Source organism: Taeniopygia guttata, chromosome 7 (genome assembly GCF_048771995.1).
Source record: "Taeniopygia guttata chromosome 7, bTaeGut7.mat, whole genome shotgun sequence".
In the NCBI taxonomy this organism is placed as follows: Eukaryota; Metazoa; Chordata; class Aves; order Passeriformes; family Estrildidae; genus Taeniopygia; species Taeniopygia guttata.
In genome coordinates, this window is record NC_133032.1 from 4,913,711 (window position 1) to 4,939,514 (window position 25,804).

A 25,804-nucleotide genomic window follows, 5' to 3' on the forward strand; every position below is an offset into this window, starting at 1 on the left:
AATGCTTTCATTCTGTCAGGCCCTTCAATGCTGATCACAGATTCACTTTGCAAGCACGGAGTGATACCTCCGATGCCTGTGAGAGTGCTTGGGGGAGGTACCAACCTCCAATCAGTTGGCCAATAGCAAGAAGAAATTACAGAAACGTCTGCCCCCGTGTCAATCATCCCCTTGATGGTGACTCGAACCCCGCCATTTGATAATTCACAAGTTAGCATTGGTCTTTGTTCACTTATGTGTTGAACCCATAGGACCTCGGGGTTTTCAGAGGCGACTGGGAAACAACGTGGTGGTATCTGGTCCATGGTTCCCATAGGCAGTGCAATAGCAGTGGCTATAGGGGTTCTAGGTGGAATATGCAATGGGGGGTAGTAAGCCTTGGCTAACACTAATAGTTCTTCATTGCAGTTAGCAGAGACTACACAAGGCAGAACAAGTAACCCCAGGATGCAATTCCTTTCTTTGCCAACTATTAGAAAGTCTTGCCGGAGTTGTGAAGGCCCAGTGATTCCTGTCGAAATATAGTCGTAGCCATCATCCTTTAAGAAGGTTGTTGGCTTGGAGGTCGCCAGAGTGCACCAGGTGCCTGGGGATAGTAAATTTGAGTCATTAGCTGGGATTGTGCTGGTGATGCAGCGAAGGGCATTGGGACCGGGGTATTCGCAGATTTTACCTCGGGAGTTTGGGGAGCCACCATTTGTTTCATCACGCGGTGGCGCGGCGCGCTCGCCTTGGAGTTTTTTGGATTAGGTCTTCTACTCGCATCTTGTTTGGATCGGCACTGCCAGGGCATACGTTTTCCTTTTTTGCAGGTGGTGCACGAATCAGGCGTTTGTGGGCTTTTGTTGACTTCCGTGCAATCCTTTACAATGTGGCCAGGTTTTTTGCAGAGGTAGCAAGGTCCCAAAGGCAGAGCAGCTTGCATGACAGCCATAGTGTTGTATTGTTGTTGGGAGCTGAGATGCAGGGCAGTCAGAAGTTCAGTAAGTCTCTGGTCTCGTGCTTCTGCCTGTTGTGCTTGTGCTGCAAGAGCCCTTTCCAGTTTATCTCCCCGGGTTTCTTCGGGTTCATGTGCTTGGACGACTGCCACATCATGTGGGCTCCCAACATAGTTGCACGCTTCAATCATCTCAGGCACTGTAGGTCTTTCTTTTCCTAGGGCCTTGATGATTCGTTTGCATTGGGCGTTGGCATTATTCTCGAGGATGTCCCGGATCATTATCGGCCGGGCCAAATCATCACCACATTGCCTTTCAGTAGCTTGAATTACCCGGTCTACAAATGTGGTGAATGGTTCAGATGAGCCTTGGGTAACTAGATTGTATGCTTCTTCGGAAGTTCCCGCTGGCTGAATCTGTAAAAAGGCTCTGCGAGCCATCCTTTTGACATCATCTAATACCATTTTGGGTAAATTCGCCTGATGTTCAATCTTATCATCCGGTGGGTCACCTGTTAATTTAGACAAGGTAAGGGTGCGAAGGTGTGCATCAGTACTTTGTCTATATGTAGTCAGGACTCCCGCAAGCATTCTCTTCCATTTAAGATCCCACAATATATATTGTGAGTCTGTGAGAAATGTGGTGGCAAGATGTTTGCAGTCATGTGGCGTGAGTGTGTGTCTCTCTAGGGTACTTTTCAACAGCTGTTTGAAATAGGAAGAGGAGATGCCACCGTCATTAATTGCTTTTCGCAACTCTTTTAAGTCCTGGGAAGGAAGGAATGTCCATGTTCTGGGATTAGCAGGTTGTTGGCTGGGTATTACTGGTATGGCTTGGGAATGCAGGTTGTCTTCTTTGCGGTTATTACATTTGATTTCAGGGCAGTTTGTCAGTTGAAGATTGTTAGCACTTTGCTGAGAATTTGGTGAGATTTGGATAGAAAGGTTAGGGTTTGCAGGGGTAACATAGTTCTCTGTCTGTCCTTTGTTTGTCGAAGCTGCAGTCACATTGTTGCGTTCACCTTGTCGATGCATGGTGTCTCCGTCTGGGTGCGGTGAGGAGCTGGTAGTGTGGGAGGCAGGGGCTGCTGCCAGCTGAGGCAGAAGAGCAGGAGGGGTGGAGCTCGTCGGCAGCAGCACCTGTGGGGAACTGGCATTTGCGGAAGGATTTCCTGTAGCTGTGGCTTTGGGTGCTGCGGCAGTCTGTAGATACGGCGAAAGGAGGGGTGCGGAGGGATATGATGATGGGTTCGGCAAACCCGGAAGTGGTGCCGGCGGCGGGGGGTTCCGGGGCTCTGCAGCCAGAGGCAGGGGCTGCGGCGCCGCAGGGGGGTGGGGGGGTGGGGACGCCGGGTTTGCGTCTGCCGGGGCGGCCGGCCGCGAGTCAAGGAGGCGGGCGGGCAGCAGGGGTACGGCGCCGGGCCCCGGGGCATCCTCGGGAAACGCGGGTGGTGCGGCGTTCGCGGTCGCGGGGGCGGTGTCCAGGCTGCGCGGAGGGGAAGCGGTGGAAGCAGGGGCGGGGTCTGGGCCGCGCAGGAGGGGGGGCGTGGCCGCGGGAGTGAGGGCCGGCCGGCCCAGAGTCGGCACATGACCGGCGTGTTCGCCGGGCCAGGGGGCTTCCGGGCGGGTCGGGGGGGCGGCCGCGGAGGCGAGCGTGTGCAGCGCCTGCAAAATCGCAGCTGACGTTTGAGATTGTGCTTGCAAAATAGCCATTGATTGGGTTTGTGCTTGCAAAATGGCTGTTGTTTGATTTTGTAGAAGTTCGGCTATGGTAGCCACCATAGCCGGGACAGGCAATGCTGGGGGGCCGGGCGGGGGGGAGGCGGGGCCCGCGGAGTGGTTTGGGGGGGAGGAGGTGGCCGCAAGGGCGGGTTCTGGGTTGCGTGGGAGGGAGGGCGTGGCCGCGGCAGGGAGCACTGCTCGCTCGGAAACTGCTGCGTCGCCAGCCGCCTCGCCGGCTTTGTCGCCGCAGCGGGGGGGAGGCGGGTGGCCCGGTGGGGATTGTTGAGCCACGGCAGGGAGCGGTTTGGCTGCTATCAGCGGCTTTTGAGAAGCGCAGAGCTCTGCTAACACCCTATAAGCAGGAAGTAATTCGCAAGCATAGGGGTCCCGCCGTGAAATATCATTAAAAAGTGTATGTCCCACGGACTCCCAAAAGTCTCCACAAAACACAGCAGAGCGCTCGGCATTTGGGAAATTAAGTAAGATCCATTCTAGGAGTTTTCGTAGCTCTTTTTTAGGCAAGTTACTATTATGGCTACGTAAGAGGTGGTTAAGTTGCTTATAGAGATCTCGATCAGATGCAGAGTGGGATTGTCCCATTTTTAAACCAGTGTGGCTCACCTCGGTGTCGCAGGAGTGGGGTCCTCTGTCAGGTTCCGACGTTCACTGCAGTCGGTGCTGAGGACTTTCCGCGGGGGTCTCCTCAGAGCTCCGGTTTCGGTCGTCACTTAGGGACGGCTTCCGCTGTTAGGGAGCTCCAAACCCCCCTCAGAGCTTCAGCGTGGGCAGTGCAAAGCAGTGCTCGCCTGTGCTCTGTGCACGTGGCCGCGTGCCACGGCAAGTCTTCTCACAAAGCCTTGGGTCGCCGCGGAATCGCGGCGATCTCTTGTGCTCGGAGAAGTAACGGCCAGAAATCCTCGAAGGGCTCCAAAAACTCGCTACTAGGTAACGAGTCGCGGTGCTGTAGGATGGCCTCGGGACTTTTTAAAGAGCTCCGGCTTCGTCGCTGCCTAGCAGCAAAATGCCGTGCTCGCGAAAGCGATGGAGAGGAAATACCTGGTTATTTAGTTATTGTCCATGGAAAGGTGTCCTACAGGTAGAAGAGCTGGAAAAGCATCCAGACGGGTGCAGTTGCAGGTCACCGTGGGTTCGTATGTGAAGATGGGCGCCAGTCTGTAAAGACGTTTATTTGTATTCCACGGACATATACAAGCGAGATCTCTGTGGTTGCTCTTGGGGAATGAGGTTTATTCGGGATGCAGAAAGGCCCTGCCTCGAGCTGCTAGACACAGCACGTGGCTGGGCCCAAGGTGATGGGGGAGGGGAGAGACAAAGAGGGGAGCAGGGACTCCCGGAGGACGCTCCAGGAGGAGAGGGGAAGATCCAAGAGGGCGTCCAGCCCCCCGGAGAGCCTTTATCAATGGGGGCTCCAAGGTGGGCTGGAGCAGGACCTGGGCCAATGGGGTCACAGGCACCTGATGGTTCAGGGGAGGGTTACAGATGTGGGGTGAACCATACATTCTGGGGGGTGAGATGGAACAGTCCATTTGGCTTTTGGACCCCGCTGTAGGTGAGGGTTATTGTCCAGCCAGTAGGGGGCGTTATATTTGTCCTGGCTGTACTATGGTGGTTCTTAATCATTTTTAGCTACCCTTCCCAACATTGCTGTATATATTAAAAAGTCTAAGGGGGGGTGGGCTGCTGTGTTGCATGATCACCCCCTTGAGATTCTTATTCAATGCTATCAGGTATGGTTGTATCTGTCTATTCTTTACTCCCGGATGCCCTACAGACATACAATGGGTGTAAGGTATCCCATGTAACATTTCAGAAGGTGGAAATCCCATTTCAGAATGAGGCATAGTTCCTATGTTTAATAAGGCTAATAGGATGTATTTTACTTATGACATTTGTTTTTAACATTAATTTGGCTAATTGGGCTTCTAACATTTGATTAATTCTTTTGAGTGGCCCAGAACTCTGAGGGTGCTATGAGGTGTGGTATTCCTATCGAATGCCTAAAGCATCTGCTAATAGCTTAATGATTTTTGATGTGAAATGTGTCTCCTAGTTCGGATCAATGTAGCTTACTAACCCATATTGAGGTATAATTTTTTCTAATAAGACTTTTGATACAGTTTGGGCTGTAGCCCGGGAGCTTGGGAAAGCTTCCACCCAGTGGGTTAGTTTGTCTACTATGACTAATAAGAATCTGTGTTTCCCGACCAGTGAAATCTACCTGGACCCTTTCAAAAGGCCGGTAAGCTGCTGGATGACTCCCCTTTCACCTTTGGGAGTTTGTACGGTTTATTATTTTTTCCCAAGTTACGCACCCTTGCACCTCTTGTTTAGCCAATTCACATATACCTTTGCAGCCGAAGAATTTCAGGAACTGCTCTGCCAGAGCTCGGGCCCCCCAGTGTGTCTGTTGGTGTAATCTTTTTAAAATCTTCCTAGTGTATTCCTTTGACAACAATTCCCTCCCATCTGGTAATTTCCACTTACCTCCTTCTAACTGTCCCCCGATCTTCCGATAAGCCTCTATCTCCTTTTCAGAGGGGTGGGGGGCAATTCCTGAGCATCCTCTTTTCAATCTCTGGGGCACTTACCTTTAGCAAAGCAGCGCTTTTTGCCTCCTTGTCTGCTAAACTGTTCCCCCGAGTCCTGCATTGCATCCCGGTTTGGTGTCCTTTTACATGGACTATAGCAATAGCTTCTGGCCCTCTAATGGCTTTTAGGATTTGTTTAGTTATTTCTCCATGAATTAATCCCTTTCCTCGTGTGTTTAGCAGACCTCTTTCTCTTCCCAGATTTTCCCAAAGGTGTGCACCACCCCAAATGCATATTTGGAATCAGTGAGAATTGTCCCCTTTTTCCCTTCAAGACCCAGCAACGCCCTGTATACTGCATACAGCTCACAGGCCTGAGCTGACCACCCTGCACTCAGGGGCCCAGATTCTACCACCCCTCCCGTCCTCCCATCTATGACTGCATATCCCAACTTTCTTTTCCCGTCTATCACCCTGGCAGACCCATCCACAAACCATTTTTCCCCTTGAGATTCTTATTCTTCTAAATCAGGTCGTATTTTGGTCTGTAATTCTACCATTTCAGCACAGTCATGGGGAGGATGCCCTTGGACTGCCCCAAACAGAAACTGGGCAGGATTTTGTGCTGGGGTAGTTTTTAGCTCCAGATCCTGGGAATGGATTAAAATAGCTTCATATTTCAGGAGCCTGGCATCTGTCAGCCACTTGTCAGCTTTCTGCTGCAAGATGCTTCTCACATTGTGAGGGGAGTAAATGGTTAATGAAGCCCCGAATGTTACCTTTTTGGCTTCTTCTACTAATATTGCCACTGCCACAATTGCTTGTAAGCAGGTGGGCCATCCCCTGCTCACAGGGTCCAGAGTTTGGACAGATATCCAACTGGTTTTTTTGGCCCCCGCCCAGTCCTGGGTCAGAACTCTGTGGGCAGTGTGGTTGCTCACATCTACAAAGAGCTGGAAGGGCCTTTTTTATTAGGTCAGGGAGACTTAATACTGGAGCTGCCATGAGGGTTTCTTTTAATCCTCTGTAGCTCTTTTCATCCTTTTTAGTCCACTTAAGTCTGTCCGTGGTAAATTTGTCATATAAAAACCTTACCTTTTCACTGTACCCTTTGATCCATTGTCTGCAAAAGCCCAAAAGTCCCAGCAATTGCCTGACTTCTCTTTTTGTCTGGGGAGGGGGCAATGCAATTATCCCTGCCACCCGGTCTGGGTCTAGTTTCTTTTTCCCCTTTGTCAGCCAATGCCCCAAGTATTTCACTTCAGGTTCAGTGAATTGTAATTTAGACCTTGAAACTTTCAACACTTGTCCTCCCAGGAAGTTTAACAGAGCTATAGTTCCAGTCCTTACTTTGTCCTCCTTAGAGCCAGCTACTAATAAGTCATCTACATATTGCAATAGTTTGGTTCCCTGGACTGGCACAAATTCACTAAGCACTTTTTCCAGGGCCTGACCAAAGAGATTTGGTGAGTCCACAAACCCTTGAGGAAGAGAAGTCCATCTTAGTTGTTGCTTTCTATGTGTGTCCGGGTCCTCCCATTGGAAGGCAAAATAATCACGGCTTCCCTCAGCTAGGGGACAAGTCCAGAAGGCATCCTTTAGGTCGATCACACTATACCACTTGTTATCTGGGGACACATTATTCAGCAAAGTATATGGATTAGAGACCGTGGGAAACAGGGTTTTTGTTCTTTGATTTACTGCTCTTAGATCTTGTACCAGCCGATAATTACCATCTGATTTTTGGACTGCCAATATAGGTGTATTATGTCTTGACATGCAGGGTTCTAAAGTGCCTCTTTTTATTAAATCCTCGATTATTGGTTTCAAACCCTTCCTTCCCTCCAGGGGGATGGGATACTGTTTTACCCATATGGGGTCTTCTGGTCTCTCAATTTCAATGTGAATTGGTTCTATGTCTAATTTTCCAGCTTCCCCCGGAATGTGCCAAACCCTGGGATCAATTTTCTTTTCATCCTCAGTAGTTAGGTTGTATAAACTTACCATGAATTGTGAGTCCTTTGCAATTATACTTATTCCTAATATCACCATTAAATCCCTTCCTAATAAATTGTATTCTGTTTCTTCTGCTAATAAAACATCCCCAACACAAATTTTATTATCTGATTCTATTTCTACATTCCTTAGGACGGGGACTTGAAAGGGCTCCCCTTTAGCCCCAATCACAGTCATGAAATCCTTACCTTTGATACATCCAGGGGGCAGTCTTTGAACTGTGGTTCTTTCTGCTCCAGAATCAACTAAAAATACCAGCTCCTGTTTTTGGGGTCCAACTTTTAATTTTATCAAGGGCTCTCTCAATGTCCGTGACCCCAAGTTATAAAGCCCCTGACACCTCTATTCTTCTTGAAAGACCTTTTCATCCTTTATTTGTTTCTTACAATCCCTCTTGAAGTGTCCTTTCTTTTTACAGTAAAAACATTCAGGGGCACTTACCTGTTTGTTTTTCTTTTGGGTGTGTGCCGGCTTTCCCTGGGGCCCCTGGGCTGGAGCTGATGACCCAGCCGTTTGTGCTTGTGCTTCCCTTACTGCTGCCACTAACACCCTGGCCTGCGTTTTTTGTTTCTCCTCATCCCTTCTCATATACACCTTTTGTGCTTCCCTCAATAGTTCTTGTAAGCTCTTCTCTTGCCAATTATCTATTTTTTCTAACTTCCTTTGAATGTCCTCCCATGATTTAGCAATGAATTGTGTTTTTAAAAGGACCGCCCCCACAGGGGATTCAGGGTCGGTACCAGAATACATTTGAAGACTTTTCCTGAGCCTCTCCAGCCAATCCGTAGGAGTTTCATCCTTCCCCTGGCATTCCCCCAATGCCTTACTAATATTTTGTCCCTTTGGGACCGCTTCCCGAATACCTTGTATTACCATGTTCCTTAGTCTGATCATTTTTTCCCGGTCTGCTTCCACCTGAGCATTCCATGATGGTCTTTGTTCTGGCCACTTTTCTGCCCTGCTCCCACCCTGGGGGTTCCTGAATTCCCAATCCTTTATGGCAGCCTGCCTTATCATATCTCGCTCTTCAGTATTAAACAAGGATCTTAATATAGCCGAGATATCATCATATGAATATATACTATTTCCCAAAAATTCGTCCAGCCTTTCTGCCACCCCCAATGGATCATCCATCAATTTTCCTATTTCCTTTTTGAAAGCCCTTACATCCCCCGTGTTAATGGGAATATTTACAAACCAAATTATTCCGGGAGCCGTAGGGACCTCCCTTAAAGGGTATAGATTAGGTCTGTCCCTTTCATCATCGCTATCCCCCGTGTTTTCTTTCCTTGTTTTTTTGCCGAGTTCTACTGGCAGGAGGGGATGTGCTTTCCCCGGTGTGGTATATGTGTGTGTGTGTGTGTGTGTCCCCGTGCTGTGTGGAGAGGGGGGCTGGGGGTTGAGACGGTCCCGGCAGTGTCTGCAGCTGATATTCCTGCATTAGGGGTAATGCAGACTGATCTGGGGGGGGGGGGGGGGGGCTGCCGAGACTTGTGCTTGTGATGGAGGAACTTGGTATGGGGGGGGCAGCTGCCCCGTACTTACCTTGTAGCCAGTTGTCTTAATAGGGAACAGCCGCGCGCTGGCATATTCCTATAGCCTGGCATAATCTAGCTCTTCATTGTCCCACTCTCATTTTAGGCGTAAAATGCACGGCACAACTTTATATTGACCAGAAACAAGACAAATTCGCTACCGATTTCCAAAAATCGTGGTCGAGAAGCGAAAAACACTTAGATTTCAGCCCTGCAGAGTAGTAGCAGCAGCTTGTGCTGTTTTTAAAACTGCTGCCTGCAGGAACGGGTTTTCCCCACGCCGCGTGGCAGGAAAGCCCGAGCCGTGCTTCCCCCGCTGCCCGTGCGTGGCAGGAAAGCCCGAGCCGGGCTCCCCCCGCTGCCCACGCTCCCCGCCACCACCGGGAGCCGCCGCCGCCCCCTGCCGCTATCGGGGTAGGTCGGAGCCCCCTCCGCTTCCCCCTCCCGTCGCAGGGAAACCGAAGCCGCCCCGCACCGCTGCGAAGGGCAGGGGCAGGCAGAGCCCCCCGCTCCCTCCGAGCTGGCACTGCCCTGTCTGCCGCTGCCGCGCGAGTTTTAAAAACTGCAGAGGCATGCTGCCTGCGGCTGCACGGAGCTGCGCAGCCCTTTTTTAAACATTAACTTAAGGGGTATTTTACTGTTCCCTTGTCCCATATTTAAAGTTTTCTTACTGTATTCCAAGTCAGTGTCCACAAGTTGTTCCGAGAAGTCAGTTACCCGCGTGCTAAAATATGTATTTCAGTCCTACCCCGAACTGAGTTTTTACCAAGTGTTTAAACTGGTCTTCTCCCGACCGAACCTTGCCAACCTAAATGACCACACAGCGAACCGATCTGTGGGTTTTTCGGCTGGAAAATGAGTGAGCTCTCTTTTACCTGTTTTCCTGGGCTCCCTGAGCCCAGAGCCGGTGGGGTTTACCAATTTCTCAAGTCCACGAGAACATACCTTCCCTCCCCTGACCCATCCGTGAGTGGATCCCTGTAAACTCCCAGAGTTTCAGGTCGTATGCGTGTTGTGAGTATACCCAAGTCCTTTCGCTTCCCCCGTAGCCGACCACCTCCCTCGCGGGCTAGTGGAACTGCGGTTTTTTGGGGTCCTCATCGCGCCGTGACTATGTCACGTCTCACTCAAACACACACACACCCACGCGCCACCCAACCACGCAGTACTCACGGCTCCTTTTCCCGCGTGGATTCTTTGTGCATGTCGATTTTACGAGTGAAAAATTGCTGCAGCCTCGGAGATTTAGCTCCGAATTCTGAGAGCTCTGGGCCCGTTTTATATCCTTTCCTTAATGTGGCTTTTTGGCTGCTTTTGGAATCTGGTTGGTTCCATGGAGTTCTGCAGTCCTGTCTGGCTGCTGAAATCAGCAGGGCGCCGCCCGGATCCAGGATAGGGAACTCCCAGGATACCCCCAAACCAGATCACGTCGGGGTCACCAAGTTTGTTATAAATGAACATTTGTCCAGCCAAATTAATATGAAAAATAAAATATTTATTTTGCAATCAAATTTTATCTAGCCAGCCACAAGGAAAGAACAGAGCTGAGCCCGGGGTCGGCCCTGGGTGTGCAACAAAGAGGTCAGCCTCAGCAGAGGTTTTCCTCTATGCCCACACACCTCCATCCTGGCACAAGTGGTTTTTATAGGGAAAATTCCGCCTGAGGCCAAGATTTCAGCAATCAGTCTTTTCTTCTATTCAGAGTCCATATGATAATAAGATTTTCTTTTTTGGTGATGAGGGAGAACAATTCAGTGTCCGGAGTTTGTTGAATCCCTTGATGAAATTTACGGGAATTCGGGAACGCTGCATTCACATGTATCTGCCTCAGGATTTCCATTATATCCATCTCGGGTCGTTTACGCGAATGATCAGCACCTGGGGTTTCTGTATCTCCCCAGACATGGCCCATCTCCTGTGGAGCTGTACCTTCTTACTTGTAAATCAGTTTCCAATCTACACCCGGTCTCACCTGCGCCTGTGGGGGGGTGGGGGGGAATCCTAATACAAACATGTATACTCTAACAAATATTTAATATCACATATATCATATTAGAAATGGCGCAAATTATATCTACTATTATATCTACTACACATAACATTGGGAAAGTTGAAACATGCTGGTAGGAAGTAGTAGGGCAGCTTTCATGGTGTAAAAAGCTGCTACCAGAGGTGTGCTGTAAGTAAATAAACTATTTGTCTGAAAAATGTTCTCCTTTAAAGTTTTGCTTCTATGTATGATTCTCACATAGGGAATTTTTAGCAACACAGTTGTTTACAGTATTGTAAGTGTATAGTAAGAGCTGGAGAGCAGAGGAGGGAGTTTGAATGAGATGAGGATTGGCCTCACTAACCACAGTCATGTCTGGTTCTGCCTTCCTCTTCTTCATGTGCAGATTAATTAAAGTCAGAATGAGGATACTCTTCCCCTGATTTTAAAAAATAATGTAGCTGCAGTAAGTGAAACTGTGGCTGGCCTAAAGCCATGACTGGCCTGAAAGATTTCGTAGAGTCAGACCAATCTTTCCCAGTTAGATATGCTGGCATTCCATGAAAGAAAAAATGTAGTAATTGGAGGAAGAATAGGAGGAGAAAATGTGTTTTCTCTCGAGGCTGTGTCGTGGCATTGCTCAGTGCATGAAGTGTTGGAGTGTGTTTTAAGTTTCCCCCCAGTTATGGTTACTCCCTGTCCCCCTCTTTTTGTAAAATGGTCCAGCCTTCCTTCTCCTCCCTCCTATGTCTGCCTGTCGTTCCTCCCTCCACCCAGTTCATTGTATTTCTGCTGAGTTATCCCCCCCCCCCAGCCACACCCCAGAGCCTGCCTGTCTCTCAGAGATCTCTCCCTTCCACCTAGAAAGTTCCATCCAGGGCTTCAGTGACAGGCTGGTCTCCGGGGTCCCCTCCCTCCCTCCTACCTCATTGGAAGTTTCCCCTGTGTGTCACCCCTGTTACCACCCCCAGGTGTTATCCCATTGCTTGGCTGCTGTTTCCTCCCCTTGTTACCACCCCCCTTTAAGAAGCAGGGCACACATTGCCCGTTGCCTTTTGGAGCTTATCTTCTTAAAGCCAATAAACTGGGAACTCTGATACCTCCCAAAGGATAGCTCCTTGCTTTTGTCAGAGTCGCTCTGCGTGTCTTTCAGTCTGGTGGCTTCGACTTCCCACAGGCCATACCTCATGCCCACAGCAGCACATGAAAGTGGTCTTTGCTGCCGCAGTGCTAAAGGTTCTGGGCTAGCCGTGACATCATAACCCATTAATGGCCCTGGTGGCTCAGTGGTAGAATTCTTGCTTGCCATGCCGGTAGCCTGGGTTAAACTCCCGGTAAAGCCGCTACTGCTATCGAGAGTTGGGACGCCACAGTGACAAAGAAGGGCTGGGTTGGACCCTGCTCTGTGGGTCTCAAGCAAGATCCCAGCTGTCACATCCCTTCTTGTGTATGGCACAGCTTGGATCCTTCACTCCTCTCAGCCTGCTCTTATTTTGCAGGGAGAATTCCTATAGCCTTTATGTGGGAGCAAATGTGGAGGAGGTAAGAAGATAACTGTATGGAAATTATAATGGAAAACATGGTTGCTACTCCCTGGATGGAATGTGGTGGGCATCCCTGACCTCCCAACGTGTTATGAACAAAACAGCCTGGCTGGGACACTTGGCTCAAACTAAGTACTGACACTGAAATGTTAATTAGCTAATTGTAATTGCTCCTGGGAATCACCTACCTCCCCCCACCCTCACTACCATTCTAGGACTGGGATGCAAAATAATCCAGTGGAATCATGGGAGGGGGTTTTGGGGATGAAAAACACCCCTAAATGGAAAAGATGGGCACAGTGGAGGGGGCTGGATGGGTGTGCTCCTTGGGGAAAAGGGAACTATAAATAAAGGCATAGACCCTGTTCATTTCACCACACACAATATATGGAGGACCAAACGGAGGGTGGAGGGGACTGGAGACACTGTGGCCAGACTGGCAAAACGCTTGCAGAGGAGGGAACTCAGTGGTACTTTCTAGTTGATAATCCATGCAGCAGCTGAAAATCAAGGGAGAAAAAGGAAAATATCCCATTGTTGAATCAGTATCCGTGGCAAAATCACTCTCCTTGGTCTGAAACGTATCTCCATCGCTGCTACTATTGTGATACCCACCCAAAGATACGAGTACCCTTCATTGAGATGTGTGACTAAAGTCACTCGTGCTCCACCTGAATGTGGAAAAATAGTGTAAAAGTTATATAAGGTAGGCATATAAATATAAGAATATGGAAGTATGTAAGTTAAGAAATTGTGAGAAGTTAGGGAAGACTCCATTGTAACTTCGGAGATCAGTCGGTGGGTGAACCTGCCTTCTCCCCCTCAGGGACGCCTATAGGATAAGAACCTATACGATTATCTCGACCTAACTTTTGTTACGGATTAGAGCTGTTAGTATGTTGCTTTGAATTCGTGTACTGCTTTGAACACGTTTTTTTGCGGTCAGAGACTATCACCGTCGATCCTCAACCCTTAACCCGCCACAATTTTATTCTTATTCCGTAAGCTGTTAACGCAAGTCCTCCCGGAGCGCTGCCAGCCCAATCAATAATGGCTTTGCCGAAATCTCCCCTTTACCGTGACACCCTCAGACGGTTCCGAGGGCGCGCGAGCGCTGCCCGCACTAAAGATGGCGGCGGCGCTGACCCGGAAGGGGCGGTGGGGCCGGGCCGGCTGAGGGAGCGGGAGGGCGGGATCGCCCATCCCGGCGCGGCCGTGCGGGAGTCCGGCCAGGCCAGCGCGGCCAGCCCGGCCCAGCTGAGCGGGGCTTGGGGGTGCCGGCGGCCGCCACCATCACAGCCCGCATGGGGCGGGCTCGCTCCGTGCGCCGGGGCCGGGGGCGCCGCTGAGGGGCGGGAGCAGCGGCGCCATGCAGGGCGCGGACCCGGCGGCGGCCATGAAGGGGCCGGAGGGCGAGGGCAGGACGGAGCCGCTGCCGGCGGCGGCGGGGCAGAGCGGCGGCAGCAGGAGCGGCGGCGGCCGCGGCGGCAGCAAGGGCTGGCAGTACAGGTGGGCGCGGGGCGCGGCGAGCGGCGGCGGGCCCGGAGCTGTCCCGGCGCGGGTGGGCGGCGTGGCCGCCCCGGCTGCGGCAGCGCCGGACCTCCCCCGGCACCGCCGGGGTGCGGCACGGGGGGCGCGGTTCCCTCTGCCCCTGTGCCCACCGTGCTCCCGTTCCCCGTCAGCACAAAGCTGCCGGGGTATGGATGATGTGCCTTTGCTCCTGCCTTTCAGATCCTCTTTTCCCCTCGCAGAACGTGGAGACCTGTTTAAAGTTGTTGGAGGCGCTTCACCCCTTTGCAGCCTTTCCAGGAAAAAAGCTAAACTTTGTTCCGAGTTTTAGATCTTTTTAAAGAACTTAATGGCAATCATTAGTTTTTTTTATTGATGCTTTCTGTTAGTTGCTGGTAGAAAAACTGAGTGTGCACGGAGTTTCAGTCTTATCTAACTTGTTTTGAGAGCGGCTCTGCTTAGCATAAATCGGGGTGATTAGTCAGGTTCAGCAAGTCAGCAGAAGGGAGTACAGAAAGCCAGAGAAGCTGAGCTCACGGCATTAGTTTGTGTTATTTGCCTATGTGTTCGGGAGACTTGAGGGTTTCCATATGCTTTTTTTCTGTTCTGCTTTCTGTTTGAACACATTCCCACTCACACGCTGGTAGCGGGCTCCACCGCATCACTTGGGAGATTTCCGACTCCCTGCTCCCGGGTCGGTCTCTCCTCCTTGGCTGGAGTTCTGCCATGTTACTGTTGAAAATGCTGCTGTTCTGTGAAGTTTGCACACTTCTCCTTCAAATGGAGACTCTCCCGAGCCGTCATCTGCCAGCCCAGATGGACTGGCTTGCTTTTCCTGCGTGGGGAGACCGCAGAGCGGAGCGCGCTACAGGCGGACGGAGGGACGGGCTGACCCCGGGACGCGAGCACCCAGGACCGGGATGTGCGGGTACCGAGAGCCCTGGTGCTTTTAGTAGGGAACGAACAGCACGGTCATCGCTGAGAATCTGGGCCATGAGTATTTTACTTTTCTGGTGACTACTGCCAGAAAGAGAAGTGGTGATTTCAGGATGAATATTTCAGGTTGTTAAATCGGGAAAGCTAACTGTCAGATGTAGCTATTGGCTGTTTTAACCACTGTTTGTCCAGTTGCTGTTTAAACTCTGGATTCAAGTAGAACTAAATTTTCTAATGCAAATTGTTAAAACAGGAGTTAGTTAATGCAATCAAAATGAAAATATTTTACATTGTTATGTGGAATTGGAGGCAGTGGAATGGATGAGATGCCTGATTTGTCTGGATGTATTTAGCTATACTGTGTTTGTGATGGTGGTCACTGGTCAGTGCTGTACAGTGAAATTCCACTTTTTAAAATTATCCATCCACTTGCTTTATTTCTTCTTTCAATCCTATAGCTTGTGTGATAAAATTTGAACTGACCCCGAGTGTTAGCCATTTTAGTGGTTTGACAGCTTTAAGAGGGAGCTGTCCTTCTTTTACCTTGTAGCCATCAGTATCTTGTTTAATTTTCTCTGACTTTAGTGCAGTTTATTTTTTCATTCTAGGTCATTTGGAGAAATTTAGTGTACTAATTATATTATTGTGGACACTTGAGATACCGCACTGTGAATCTCTGCTCTGTTTGGGATCAATTATTTACTCCTACATTTGTCTCTATATCTAATTACCCTAAAAGTCTCCCCTGTCTCCCTAGAAGGCCCTCCTGAATGAGATATTGTAGCTTAGTTTTCACTTTATGAATTACTTTTGTGCTAAAATGTATTTGACAAAAGACTAACTCCCCAGCGATAAATCAGTGTCTAACATACGGGTTTCAGAAACAGATTTTTGGGAACTTTTGGTGGAAGTTTGATCTTTAACTTTCATAGCACAGAGTTTGAGCAATGTGTGGTCTCATAGATGGGCAGGAGTAGGATCCTGAAGTACTTGCTTTCCACAGACCACATCTAGTGCAGAAGTTTAGCTCACTATTTGGTGAAGCATCTGGTCAAAACAGCTATAGCAGAGTTGTCAGACGGTGGGACAGCAGGTACTTGATACTCCAATGCTCCAAATGGGGAATGAAGACTATGGATAAAAAATAAACCTCCAAGACTGCTGGAACCTGAAATAATGAAAACTGAATTTCTCGAAGAGGTGCAAGATCACACATCCTTGGCATAAATTGAGTATCTAGAAAATAAAAAATGAAGCAGGAAGTCTGACTTTATATTTCTGTAGGGGAAAAACAGGGAGATTTTTAAATAGCTGTGATAGAGTTAGGTCAGATATTTATCATAGTGAAGAAGTGACAACCAGACATTTCAGATGATATGGAGATAGAGCTGAATCTCCTGTCAAACTTCATGCTTGTAGCCTGTGAATTGGTGAGTTTAGGCAGCCAGCATAGCAGTGGCTCTTCTGAAATTTGTAAGGGATTGGCTTCTTCTGAGGGTAGGAAGATGATTTTTTTTTAAATTTACTTAGTAGAAGTTTAGAGTTCTTGAGTAGCTGCTCTTTTAGCCATCTGGCAGGAGGTGATCTTGTTTTCTTGTGAATATATGATCAGGTCAGAGTGTGTCTGAGAACAACCAACCATTAGCTTCATTTTCCCCACTGGGGTAGGAGCAGCCTGAGTGTAAACTTGCATTTAAATAGATAAAGAGAGCTCAGAGACTGTGCTGCACACTAAATTCTTTAACCCTGTCTTCATTTAGAGAAACAATTACCAGGAGGTAAGACTTCTGAGTACTTCAGATTATTATAAGATTACTTGATAAAGTAGTTTAAGATTATAATATTTTCTTTTTTTTCAGCAGTAACCATGCTGTGAAGCAAGTACAGCCTCACCCACAGAATTACTTGCACTCAGCAATTCTGCCTTACCATATGACCATCTTCATTTGGTTTTTGTCTTGCTCTGGGTTAAATGAACAAGAGTGCTTTCAAAGCAGTGAGAGAGAGCAGGCAGGTTGAGCTGGTACTTCTGTGACATGTGATTTGTAGTCATTCAAATAACATAAAAAATTCACAACCAGAAAGCAGATTCTGTGTATGAGCTGATCAGAACATGTGTCAGAAACGTGTAACAAGTCCTGTCAGCCTGGCTTGAGGGGCTTTCAGATAATTTTGAGAGAAGTGAGTGGCCATCACTGGTCTACAATTTATCTACAAAATGAAATGTTCAAAGCACTGTAGCTGACTAGAGAAACAAGATTGTCTTTCCCAGTTGGAGACATGCTAATGTGGTTCTGCTCTCAAATATGTAGCTCAATTCTGGTATTAAAAGTATTCCCAGCATTTCTTCCCCTGCCATTAGAAATACAGGTAAAATGTTCATGATTTTCCCAAATGATTGCTGATTTGAAGTTTATAAGTTATATTTCAAAACCTATTTACTTTTTCACTTCTGCTTGTATTTTTGTAGATAGCTGTCTTTGTTCCTTATTTTTCAAATGGTTTTAGCATCTGTTCACTATGGATTTAGCTACGTACAGTTAAAAAATATTGCAGATTGTATCTTTTGCTCTTTGTTTAAGGAAATGAGTTGCCTTTTTTTAGTTGTTCCTGAGAGTTTGTCTTAGTGCTGCAGGGTTATTCACAGTTGTCAGCATAGAAAACCATTTGGATGAAAGTAGCTTCAAGGAGTATATTTCCTAGACTGATAGTATTTTTTTACTTAATTTTTTTTCTTGCTAGGTGTGACAATGGTCAGTAAGAGGGTTCCTCATGCTAGGTGGCTTCTGCTTGTCATTAATTAGTTTGTTAAGACAGATTCTCTTGCAGAATTACTCCATGTGTCTTTGGGCTAGAGTAGGAGGCTGAGAAGAAGAGAGAGAGAGTTTGCCAAAGGGTAACACTAAATGTTTTTTGGTATTGAATGCAAATGGATAACAAATTTTAAACAAGTGAAATGGTTGCCAGTCTTCTTTTGTGGGCTTTAGAGCTTTTTCAGTTGATGCTATGCAAGTCTCTTCATAAATACTAAAAAAAGGAGTGAACAGTTACTGACCTTAATTCAGTCTTCTGTGTTTGAGCAGGCCAGCATGTGACAACGTAGCAGAAGAACTGGTAACTGAAACAAGTGAATATATTTTAGTTCTTCATTTTGAGATGATCATGAACAATTTTCATAAAATCATCCAGTAGGAAATGTGCTTTAAAGGCAATGCTCATTTCTAAGTTTGATCCCAGTTGCTGTTGAGGATGACTAACAAAGCTTTGCACTTCAAACATGTAGAAGCAAAGCATGTGAAACTGAGCTAGGCTGTCGAAGTGTTTGATTTTCATTTGCGTAATCTTGCAAAAATGATCTAGTTAGTAGTAGCAAAGGGAAGTGTCTTGAAACTGATACAGTAGTGATGTTGGCATGTCCCAATGTCAGTCTTAGTTGCAAGAAGATCTACCAAGTGTTCTAGTTTCTCTGTGTTTCTTGTTACAGTCCAAGAAGTGTTTGACTTGGGAGGATAAATTTCATCTTTTTGGTTTTTAAAGCTGGAACCAGCTTGGTAGGAACAGATACAGGAGGTGATGGCAGCTCAGTGTTCAACAACATTTGCAAACCTCTCCCTTGCTGATCCTCTGTTCTTGTCTGGGAATCAAATCCTTGCTTAGGCTGCAGTAGGGTGGTGTGTGCTGACCTAATGAGCTGGCTCCCGAGAGCAGGCCAGAATTTAAGCTATGCTCCCTGTTGCTTGCTAAGTAGAAGAAATGTCCCAAACCTTTATGAAAATGTTAGTGTCATCCTAGGACAATTCTCTCTTAACACTGTTACCCCTAGTGCTTCCTTTTTATTACCCATCTGCCTTGTTCTGCTTTTTCTTTTTGCATTGCTTGAAATAAAATTCTTTGGGATTCTAGGTGGCATTTGTTTATATTTGCTGGAATCAATAACTGTAACTCCTTCTTTGTGGTGCACAGCAGCAGAGGGAGAGAGGCTGTAATTTTGTGGTGTCATTCTCAGATGGGCGGTCTGGCAAGGTCTGCTCCTGTTTTGATTTTCCCCTGCTCTTGCAGCTCACTTCCTCAGTATCCCACTGTTGTAAGAACCTGCTGGCATTGTCACTTTGAGGTGCCAGCTCCCAAGGGAGATGATGTTTGTACTGGCATCTTCTGGGTTGGCTCTGATGCCAAGCCTGTATCAAAGTGAGTCCTGACCTTCCTTGCTTCTGTTTCTGGGGATGTGTGGAGATACCTCAGCAGTGTGGGACCTTCAGAAAGCTCATGCTGCTCCCTTTCTGACTTGCTGCTGGTCTTTTGAAGTGTGGCTTGGAGTCCTGAAGAGATTATTTTCTCAAGTGGTTGCTATGAAATTCAGAATTTATTTCTACAGTTTTGTGTGTTCCTTTTTTATTACTAAAACTCAGAATAGGAGTGTTGTCACATTTGTTTGATATGCTGGAGGGAACTGGCTGAAAAACCTGGTGCCTGAATTTCTTTATCCTCATTTCACTCTTTAAGCAAAGACTATATCATGCTCCTATCACTAATTTAGAAATTCTGCACTTCACATAATTTGCTCACTAGAATAGACAAGAAGCTCATGTTTAAAATTACCAGCCCGTTACATCCATCTCAGGATGCATTCTATGTTATTAAAATATTAAGGTCATCTTTTACCAAACTGATTTTACAGTTGCTAAAGCCCCAGGCACTTCTCAAAAGGCAGGTGAGCCCTTTGTGTTCACACATGTATTTAAACTTGGAAAATTGGTGTTGGAGCAGATGTGTCATAAATTAAGAGAAGTAAATCTTGGTGTGAGGGGTAGTAAGTGGATACAGTTGGATAAACAGGTTTGGGTAGTTTAAGCAGGAGCTTCATGTTGACTGATGTTCTAGTAGGGTCTGTGAGCCCAATTCCTGAGACAGGTGACAAGGTCTGGGTTTCCATCTCCAGACCTGTGTCTCCTCAGTGAGTGACTAAAAAGAGCATTGTCCCTCTCTTGCTTCTCAGAGCCTCTCCATGTTGGACAGACAGAGGTGCCACATATGGGAGCTGGTTCTGGCATCCAGTGTATTTATGTTCATAGTGGGATGTTCACTTAGAGTTCAAATTAGGCTAAAATGAAGAAGCACCAATTTTTGGGTAGTGTCTAAATACCAGATCATTTGTGCTGTCCATGGAATAGATTTCCGCAGGAGTTAATGGCTGTTACAAAGGTCTATCCATCACTAAGTGCAAAGAGTATTTTTCAACTTCACCTTTTCTAATGTAATTATGTAGCACACAGTTAATTAACTTGAGTACAACATTAACATCCTGCTGTGCCACACACATTCTCTCCCCAGAGAGAAGATGGAAAACAAACTGCATGTGCCTGACCTGATCACATTGCTTAATGCAGCAGCAGAAAGCACCAGCTGTTGCTGTTACCTTATCCTGGGAAGGTTCCTGTGCTGTACTCATCGTACTGTGAAAATTAAGGCACAAGTGCAGTGACCCGTGTTTACTTACAGACTTTGCCTTGATGTGCCCTCTGATCACCTGCCAGAGCTGCTGAATTCTTGTAGGAGATCGCTGTCCACTGGCAATGCTGCCAGACAACTTTCTCATTAGGGTTCTTTCAAAGCTTGCACCTTTTCAGATTTTCTCTTCTGTGTGTTTAATGCTGAAATGGGAGGGGAGGACAGGCTGAAGCTGGGTAGGAGTATTTCTGCTCTTTTGTGTGTGTTAAGCTGCCAATCTTGTATTTGACAGCATTCCTTGGAGCTTTTTGCTGTGGGTAAGCATTTTTTCTTTTTTGATTTCAGTTGTGAATTCCGGAGTTTTCAAGGAGGCTGGAAATCTTTGAAGTATTGGTTAATGTTTCGATATTGTCAAATTAGTTTCCCAAAGAGTCAGTTTTGCACTGAGAAAGTTGGTTACTTTCATTGCATGGTGATGTATCAGAAAGCAAGAGATGTGCTGGGCAGAATGGCAGGATGCTGAATAAAGGAGCTGGTTTCTGACCCTGGCTCTGACTTCATTTGTGGTAATAGTCATACATTATTCAAACTGGTTTTCCCTGGTGATCACTAACTATGTTCCTCTTTTTCTTGGAGGACTGTTTCTGGAACAGTTGGCTCTGATTTTGCAAAACTTTTGCAGGGTCACAATTGCAGCTGAAATCAGCAGAACCCAAGATTTGAATGGATGATTAAATAAAATAAAAATTGGACTACATCTGTCTTAAAATTAGGCAGAAAATTCATTGTACCTTAGTTCCCTATATCCATATGGAATGATAATATTTTTGTCCTCTTACTGTTCAGTACGCAACTCCTTCATAAACTTTCATAGCAAGCACAAGAAAACCATGAGGGAGCTCATTATTAGAGCATGAATGGATAAATTAATAATACCTAATACTCATTGCACGATGAAAAGGAACACTTTTGAATAATTACTTGTCTGGGAATCACCGTTCCCTTCAAGCACCAAACAAAAAAGTAGCCCTGGTCTCTTTATATATGGTTACTGTGTATGCTTTCTTATTTAGAGTTTAATTCTTCCTGGCGTCTCATGCCTCAATTTTAATGTAAGAGTATTTTTGCTTAATTTCTCTGTGTTCAAGATTTATAGAATAATTTGGGTTGAGATGGGCCTCTGGGAAATCTTTAATCCTCCTGGCTCAGACTTCTGCTCAAAGTTTCAGAGTTAGAAGATGTCATTCAGGGCTGCTGAATTGCACCACTTTTAATTGTTTGCTAACTAGATTTTAAAGTACTGACCATTGCTTCTGGAGTCTGGTGGTCCAAAAGCAAGGCTTTTGCTTGTATTTATGACTATTTAGATAACATAAATTGACGGTAGGCTATTTAAGTGTGTTCTTATTTACTTGAAAGGTGATAATAATTACTATCCTCAGTATTTAACCTGAAATGCTGCAAATAATATTTAAAAAATAATTACAAAGCAAGAGGCTCATCTGAGGTAGCTGACCAGTATATTTACCTTCCATTTCAGTGTTTTATCGCTGCAGGGACCAGAATGGCAATGTGTAATTGTTAATGTAATCTTTTAAAAATACATAATCACAAATACTCAAATCTCAAAACTGCAAGAGCATATCTGCATATATCTGGTAGGATAAGAGCTACTAGACTAGAAGGAGAGCAGAATGCCCTGGGATGAAACCATGTTGGACTGTGCCAAAGAATAACTGAACAATACAGAGGTTTGCTCCACCAGTCTCTGTGGATAATGCTTACCAGGATACATTGCTTTCCCAGGTATCATAGGCAGCAGGTTGTCCAAAACTGCAAAGATACTCATCCATCAGTGTTTGCCTTGTGTATATTATATCAGTACTGTTCATTGGGCAGAGCAGCTTTAATTTGACTGCTTGAGCTTTTTAGAACTAGATTTTGAGAGAGTTTTGGGTCTTGTTAACAGTGTGAAACTGTGCATTATGGTGTGCTGATGTCAACTGGCAACATAAATGGTAGCAAAGCTGCAGGCAACCTCCTTCAGAGGCATTAAGGGCAGAGTTCAGACCTTTTGAGGTCCTTGTTTTTGTATGCTCCAGCTCTAAAATGATGTTGGCTAAATCTACAGTTTGTTTTCCAATGATATCATTGCAGCAAAATCTGCTTGGTTGGCTACTGACTCTGGGTGCAGCTTCAGTTCTGTTCCACTGACGCAAATCCACAAATAAATTGTCCAAAAGTGGAGTTCTTGCTGACATGAGGTATTCACCTGTGTGTGAGACAAATTGCTGAGCTGAATGTCGCTGCAATTTTTTCTAGGCAGATGTATTGTGAGAGCTAGAGAGCTCTGCAAATTATAAAGTAGTGAAATAATCAGTTTTATAGTTGTTATATGAGAACAGTTTTGCTACCTATTAATTAAATATTGTCCCTCTTCTTCTATTTGCTACACTGCAAAAGTGTTACAGTAGTTTTCATTTGTATGCAATTAACCTTTGTCATTAAAGCTGAAAAGAGGGAAATGGAATACAAATTTAGTTAAGATGGTTTTAAAAAGCACCCTGATAGTTTGATTTATCATTCTCCTTGAGAACTAGTATTGATAGAACTTGATGTGCCAGAACAACTGTTGTGTTGAAAGCAAGGGTTGGGGAGGGTGGGTTGTGGAAGAGCTCCTCACCCCAAGGGTAGGGAGGCTGAGCTGCATTATGCTGGAATCAAGGACAGCTGATGGCTCATTTTGGCTCTGCCACATCTTTTCTTTGTGGCAACCCTGTGCTGCTCTTCCAATGCTTCTCTTTATTCCCAAGGATTTACAGGAGTCCATGTGAAGAGTAGTTTTTATATCTAATGAGGGGGTGTGTGTTGCTGCATACTTGGAGCCAAGTGGTGTTCTGGAAGTATCCTCAGGGTCGACTGTTGATGTTCTTGTCATGGTGTTGGACCTCTTTTCCTTGCACTTATTTTTGGTTTCTAAATTTATAATTGAGTAGTCATGAGCTGAAGAGCAGGAGTTTTGCTGCCAGTTCACTGCTGGTGAGTTGCACAGCAAGGCTAGTTTTTTTCCTTTCTTCCAAAAGCTGTTTGGAAAAGCAGAGGTTTGATTGATGCTTCTGCCTTACATTGTTGGGTTTACTGGGGAACCTGCTCCTGCACCTCAGAGCTGTGGAATTGGAGTGTGCTTAACCTGGTCATGGTTTCTTGCAGTTGCAGAAGATATGCCCAAAGTGTTCAACACTGACATAGCAGTTGGGATTTTTTTTTTCCACTTTCTCTTCTCCACTGCCTACCCCTCTGTGTAATAAAAAGGGAAATCATGCACTGTAGATAAGCACCTTGCAGTGCCCAGTGAGAAAGAAGCAAACCATTGCCAATAGTGAACCTGTGGGCAAATAGAGATGAACAAGTTCAGTGAAAATGGTCACTGCTTTTTCCAAACTGTATAGTTGAAATTAGTAATTAGTTCTCACTGTTACAAGCCTCATTTCTTCATTTCCTTTTTTTTTTTATGCTTTGCCAGCTTTTAATATGAAGACAGTCTCTTTCACTGAGGGTTTGCATCTTGCTGTGAGCTCAGTATAAAAGAGCATCTTCCCTTGTCCAGGATCCGAAGGCACTGTCAATAACAGTGGTTGTGGCAGCTCTGGAGGCTTGATTCCCCTTCGGGAGCCCTCCCTGACATCTTCATAGGCTCCAGACTCCTGGCCATCCTTGCTGCTGGCAGCAAATCCACACATACTCAGCTGCCACTTGAAGTCAGGCCTTACACAAGTCGGTGGGGAAGCCTTTGGCCGCTGTGTTTGCTCTTCAGACAGCTGTTGGTTCTTCAGGGACTTGGCTGCTCAAAGCATCCCACGTGGTGCTGTCTGAGTCCCAGCAAAATTAAAATAATCTGAAGGGCAGTCTTGGAACTGTTCTGTAACTACTTTCCTGATGGGTGTAATTTTTGTGCACTGCTGTTTTTTTTTTTTTGTGTGGGGCTTTGATGGAAACCAACCCGTGAGGGGTATGGAAAAAGGTTGGCAAAGCCTTTTGTGTTGCTGTTGCTTCTCAGAGAAAATGTTGGCCCAGGTGTGAGCCTGGGTGTCTTGGCAGAAGCTCCTGAAAGACGTCATTATGGGACTACTGTTCCTCAGTATCTGCGTGCAAAGCTCAGGTCCTGCACATAAACAGGATACAGGGGAGTTTGGCCTCATTGTCACTGTCTTCTTTCTTCCCTGGGACAGGAGACCACCCTGCAAGCACTGACAGCTGCTGCAACTTAGGAAAGGACAAGTAAAACCAGAGAAGGATAAATAAGCCAACAGTGATCCTTTGTGAAGCTTTTATTCCTATTATTATTTTTAGTAGCATGTAGATATGTAGAAATTTGGCTTGTAGTAAATGAAATGAACAGGGTCTATGCCTTTATTAATAGTCAGCTCTTTATTAAAAAGTCAGCTCGGCAGGGGGCTCAACAAGGAGCTCGCCCCCGCTGTTGTAGCTTCTCCGGTAGCCGAAGGGTGAGAAGGCTGCAGAGTCTGTCCCTGGAGTCTCCATGGCACGCTGGTAGCTGGAGGTGAAGAGGTGTGCAGTCCATATCTGAAGTCCCGGCAGACCGTCCTCTCCCCTTTCCTCCTGGCACACTGGTAGCCGCAGGGTGGGGGGATGTGCAGAGCCTGCTGCTGAAGACCAGCAGCAGCTATCCCTCTCCTTCCCTCCTGGTAACACCAGGAAGTGTGTGTTCCTTTGTGCCTGCTTCCCACAGCCCAGTCCAGTCTGGTCCTCTGCAGGTTATGGTGACAGGTCAAACACAGACTAGGGATGGGGTTCCCTTTTCCCCAAGGAGCACACCCATCCAGCCCCCTCCACTGTGCCCAACTTTTCCATTTAGGGGTGTCTTTCATCCCCAAACCCCCCTCCCATGATTCAACTGGATTATTTTGCATCCCAGTCCTAGAATGGTAGTGAGAGTGGGGGGAGATAGGTGATTCCCAGGAGCAATTAGCTAATTAACATTTCAGTGTCAGTACTTAGTTTGAGCCAAGTGTCCCAGCCAGGCTGTTTTGTTCATAACAATAAACATCTTTGATGTAAGGGAGGGGTAATTTTGTGGGAAGAATATGAACTGATGTGTAATTGTTCAGACACGTCTGTCATTTGCTTATATGGACAGTTTCAGTCCATCTCTCAGTATTTATAAACTAAAACATTGTGACAGTCAAGTTCAATGGTGTTCAGCCTTTGGGGAAAAAACCCCAGGTTTTAGGAGGTGGTAGATGTTGCTGGGCTAGAGTTCAGATGTTGTATGATGTGTTCTGCATAATTTTTTTCTGGATTGTGATTTGTATAATACCCTCACTTAAAATAGTCCAGCAAAAGTTGAAATCAATTTTTTTTTCATGTCCTTATGACTGTGATCTGTCTATTGCAACATTTCCGTTCTTTGACAGGACATGTGAATTTCAACAGAAATAGGGCCTTTAGGGATTGTTGACTCACGGTGCTGAGCTGTTGCTATTCCTCTGACAATCTGAGACTGTGGTGAGCATTTTAAATAGCAACAACAGCATCTTGGCTATGGAGAGACACAGATACCCATAAGTACATGTATGTGCACGTAGGCAGCAGTGTGA

At 46.5% G+C, this 25,804-nt stretch overlaps 1 protein-coding gene across 2 annotated transcripts in view; it reads left to right on the plus strand.

Annotated features, from left to right (window-relative positions):
- Positions 1 to 25,804, plus strand: part of OSBPL11 (oxysterol binding protein like 11) — a 62,337-nt gene that overhangs the window by 9,920 nt on the left and 26,613 nt on the right. Inside the window, exon 1 of one of the 2 annotated variants that reach the window (XM_041717302.2) lies at positions 13,441 to 13,802. The exons of the other annotated variant lie outside the window; for it this stretch is intronic. Within the exon in view, the coding sequence (XP_041573236.1) occupies positions 13,663 to 13,802 (140 nt within the window). The 5' untranslated portion in view covers positions 13,441 to 13,662. Of the gene's footprint in view, positions 1 to 13,440; positions 13,803 to 25,804 lie in introns of those variants that run through there. 2 annotated transcript variants of the gene reach the window in all.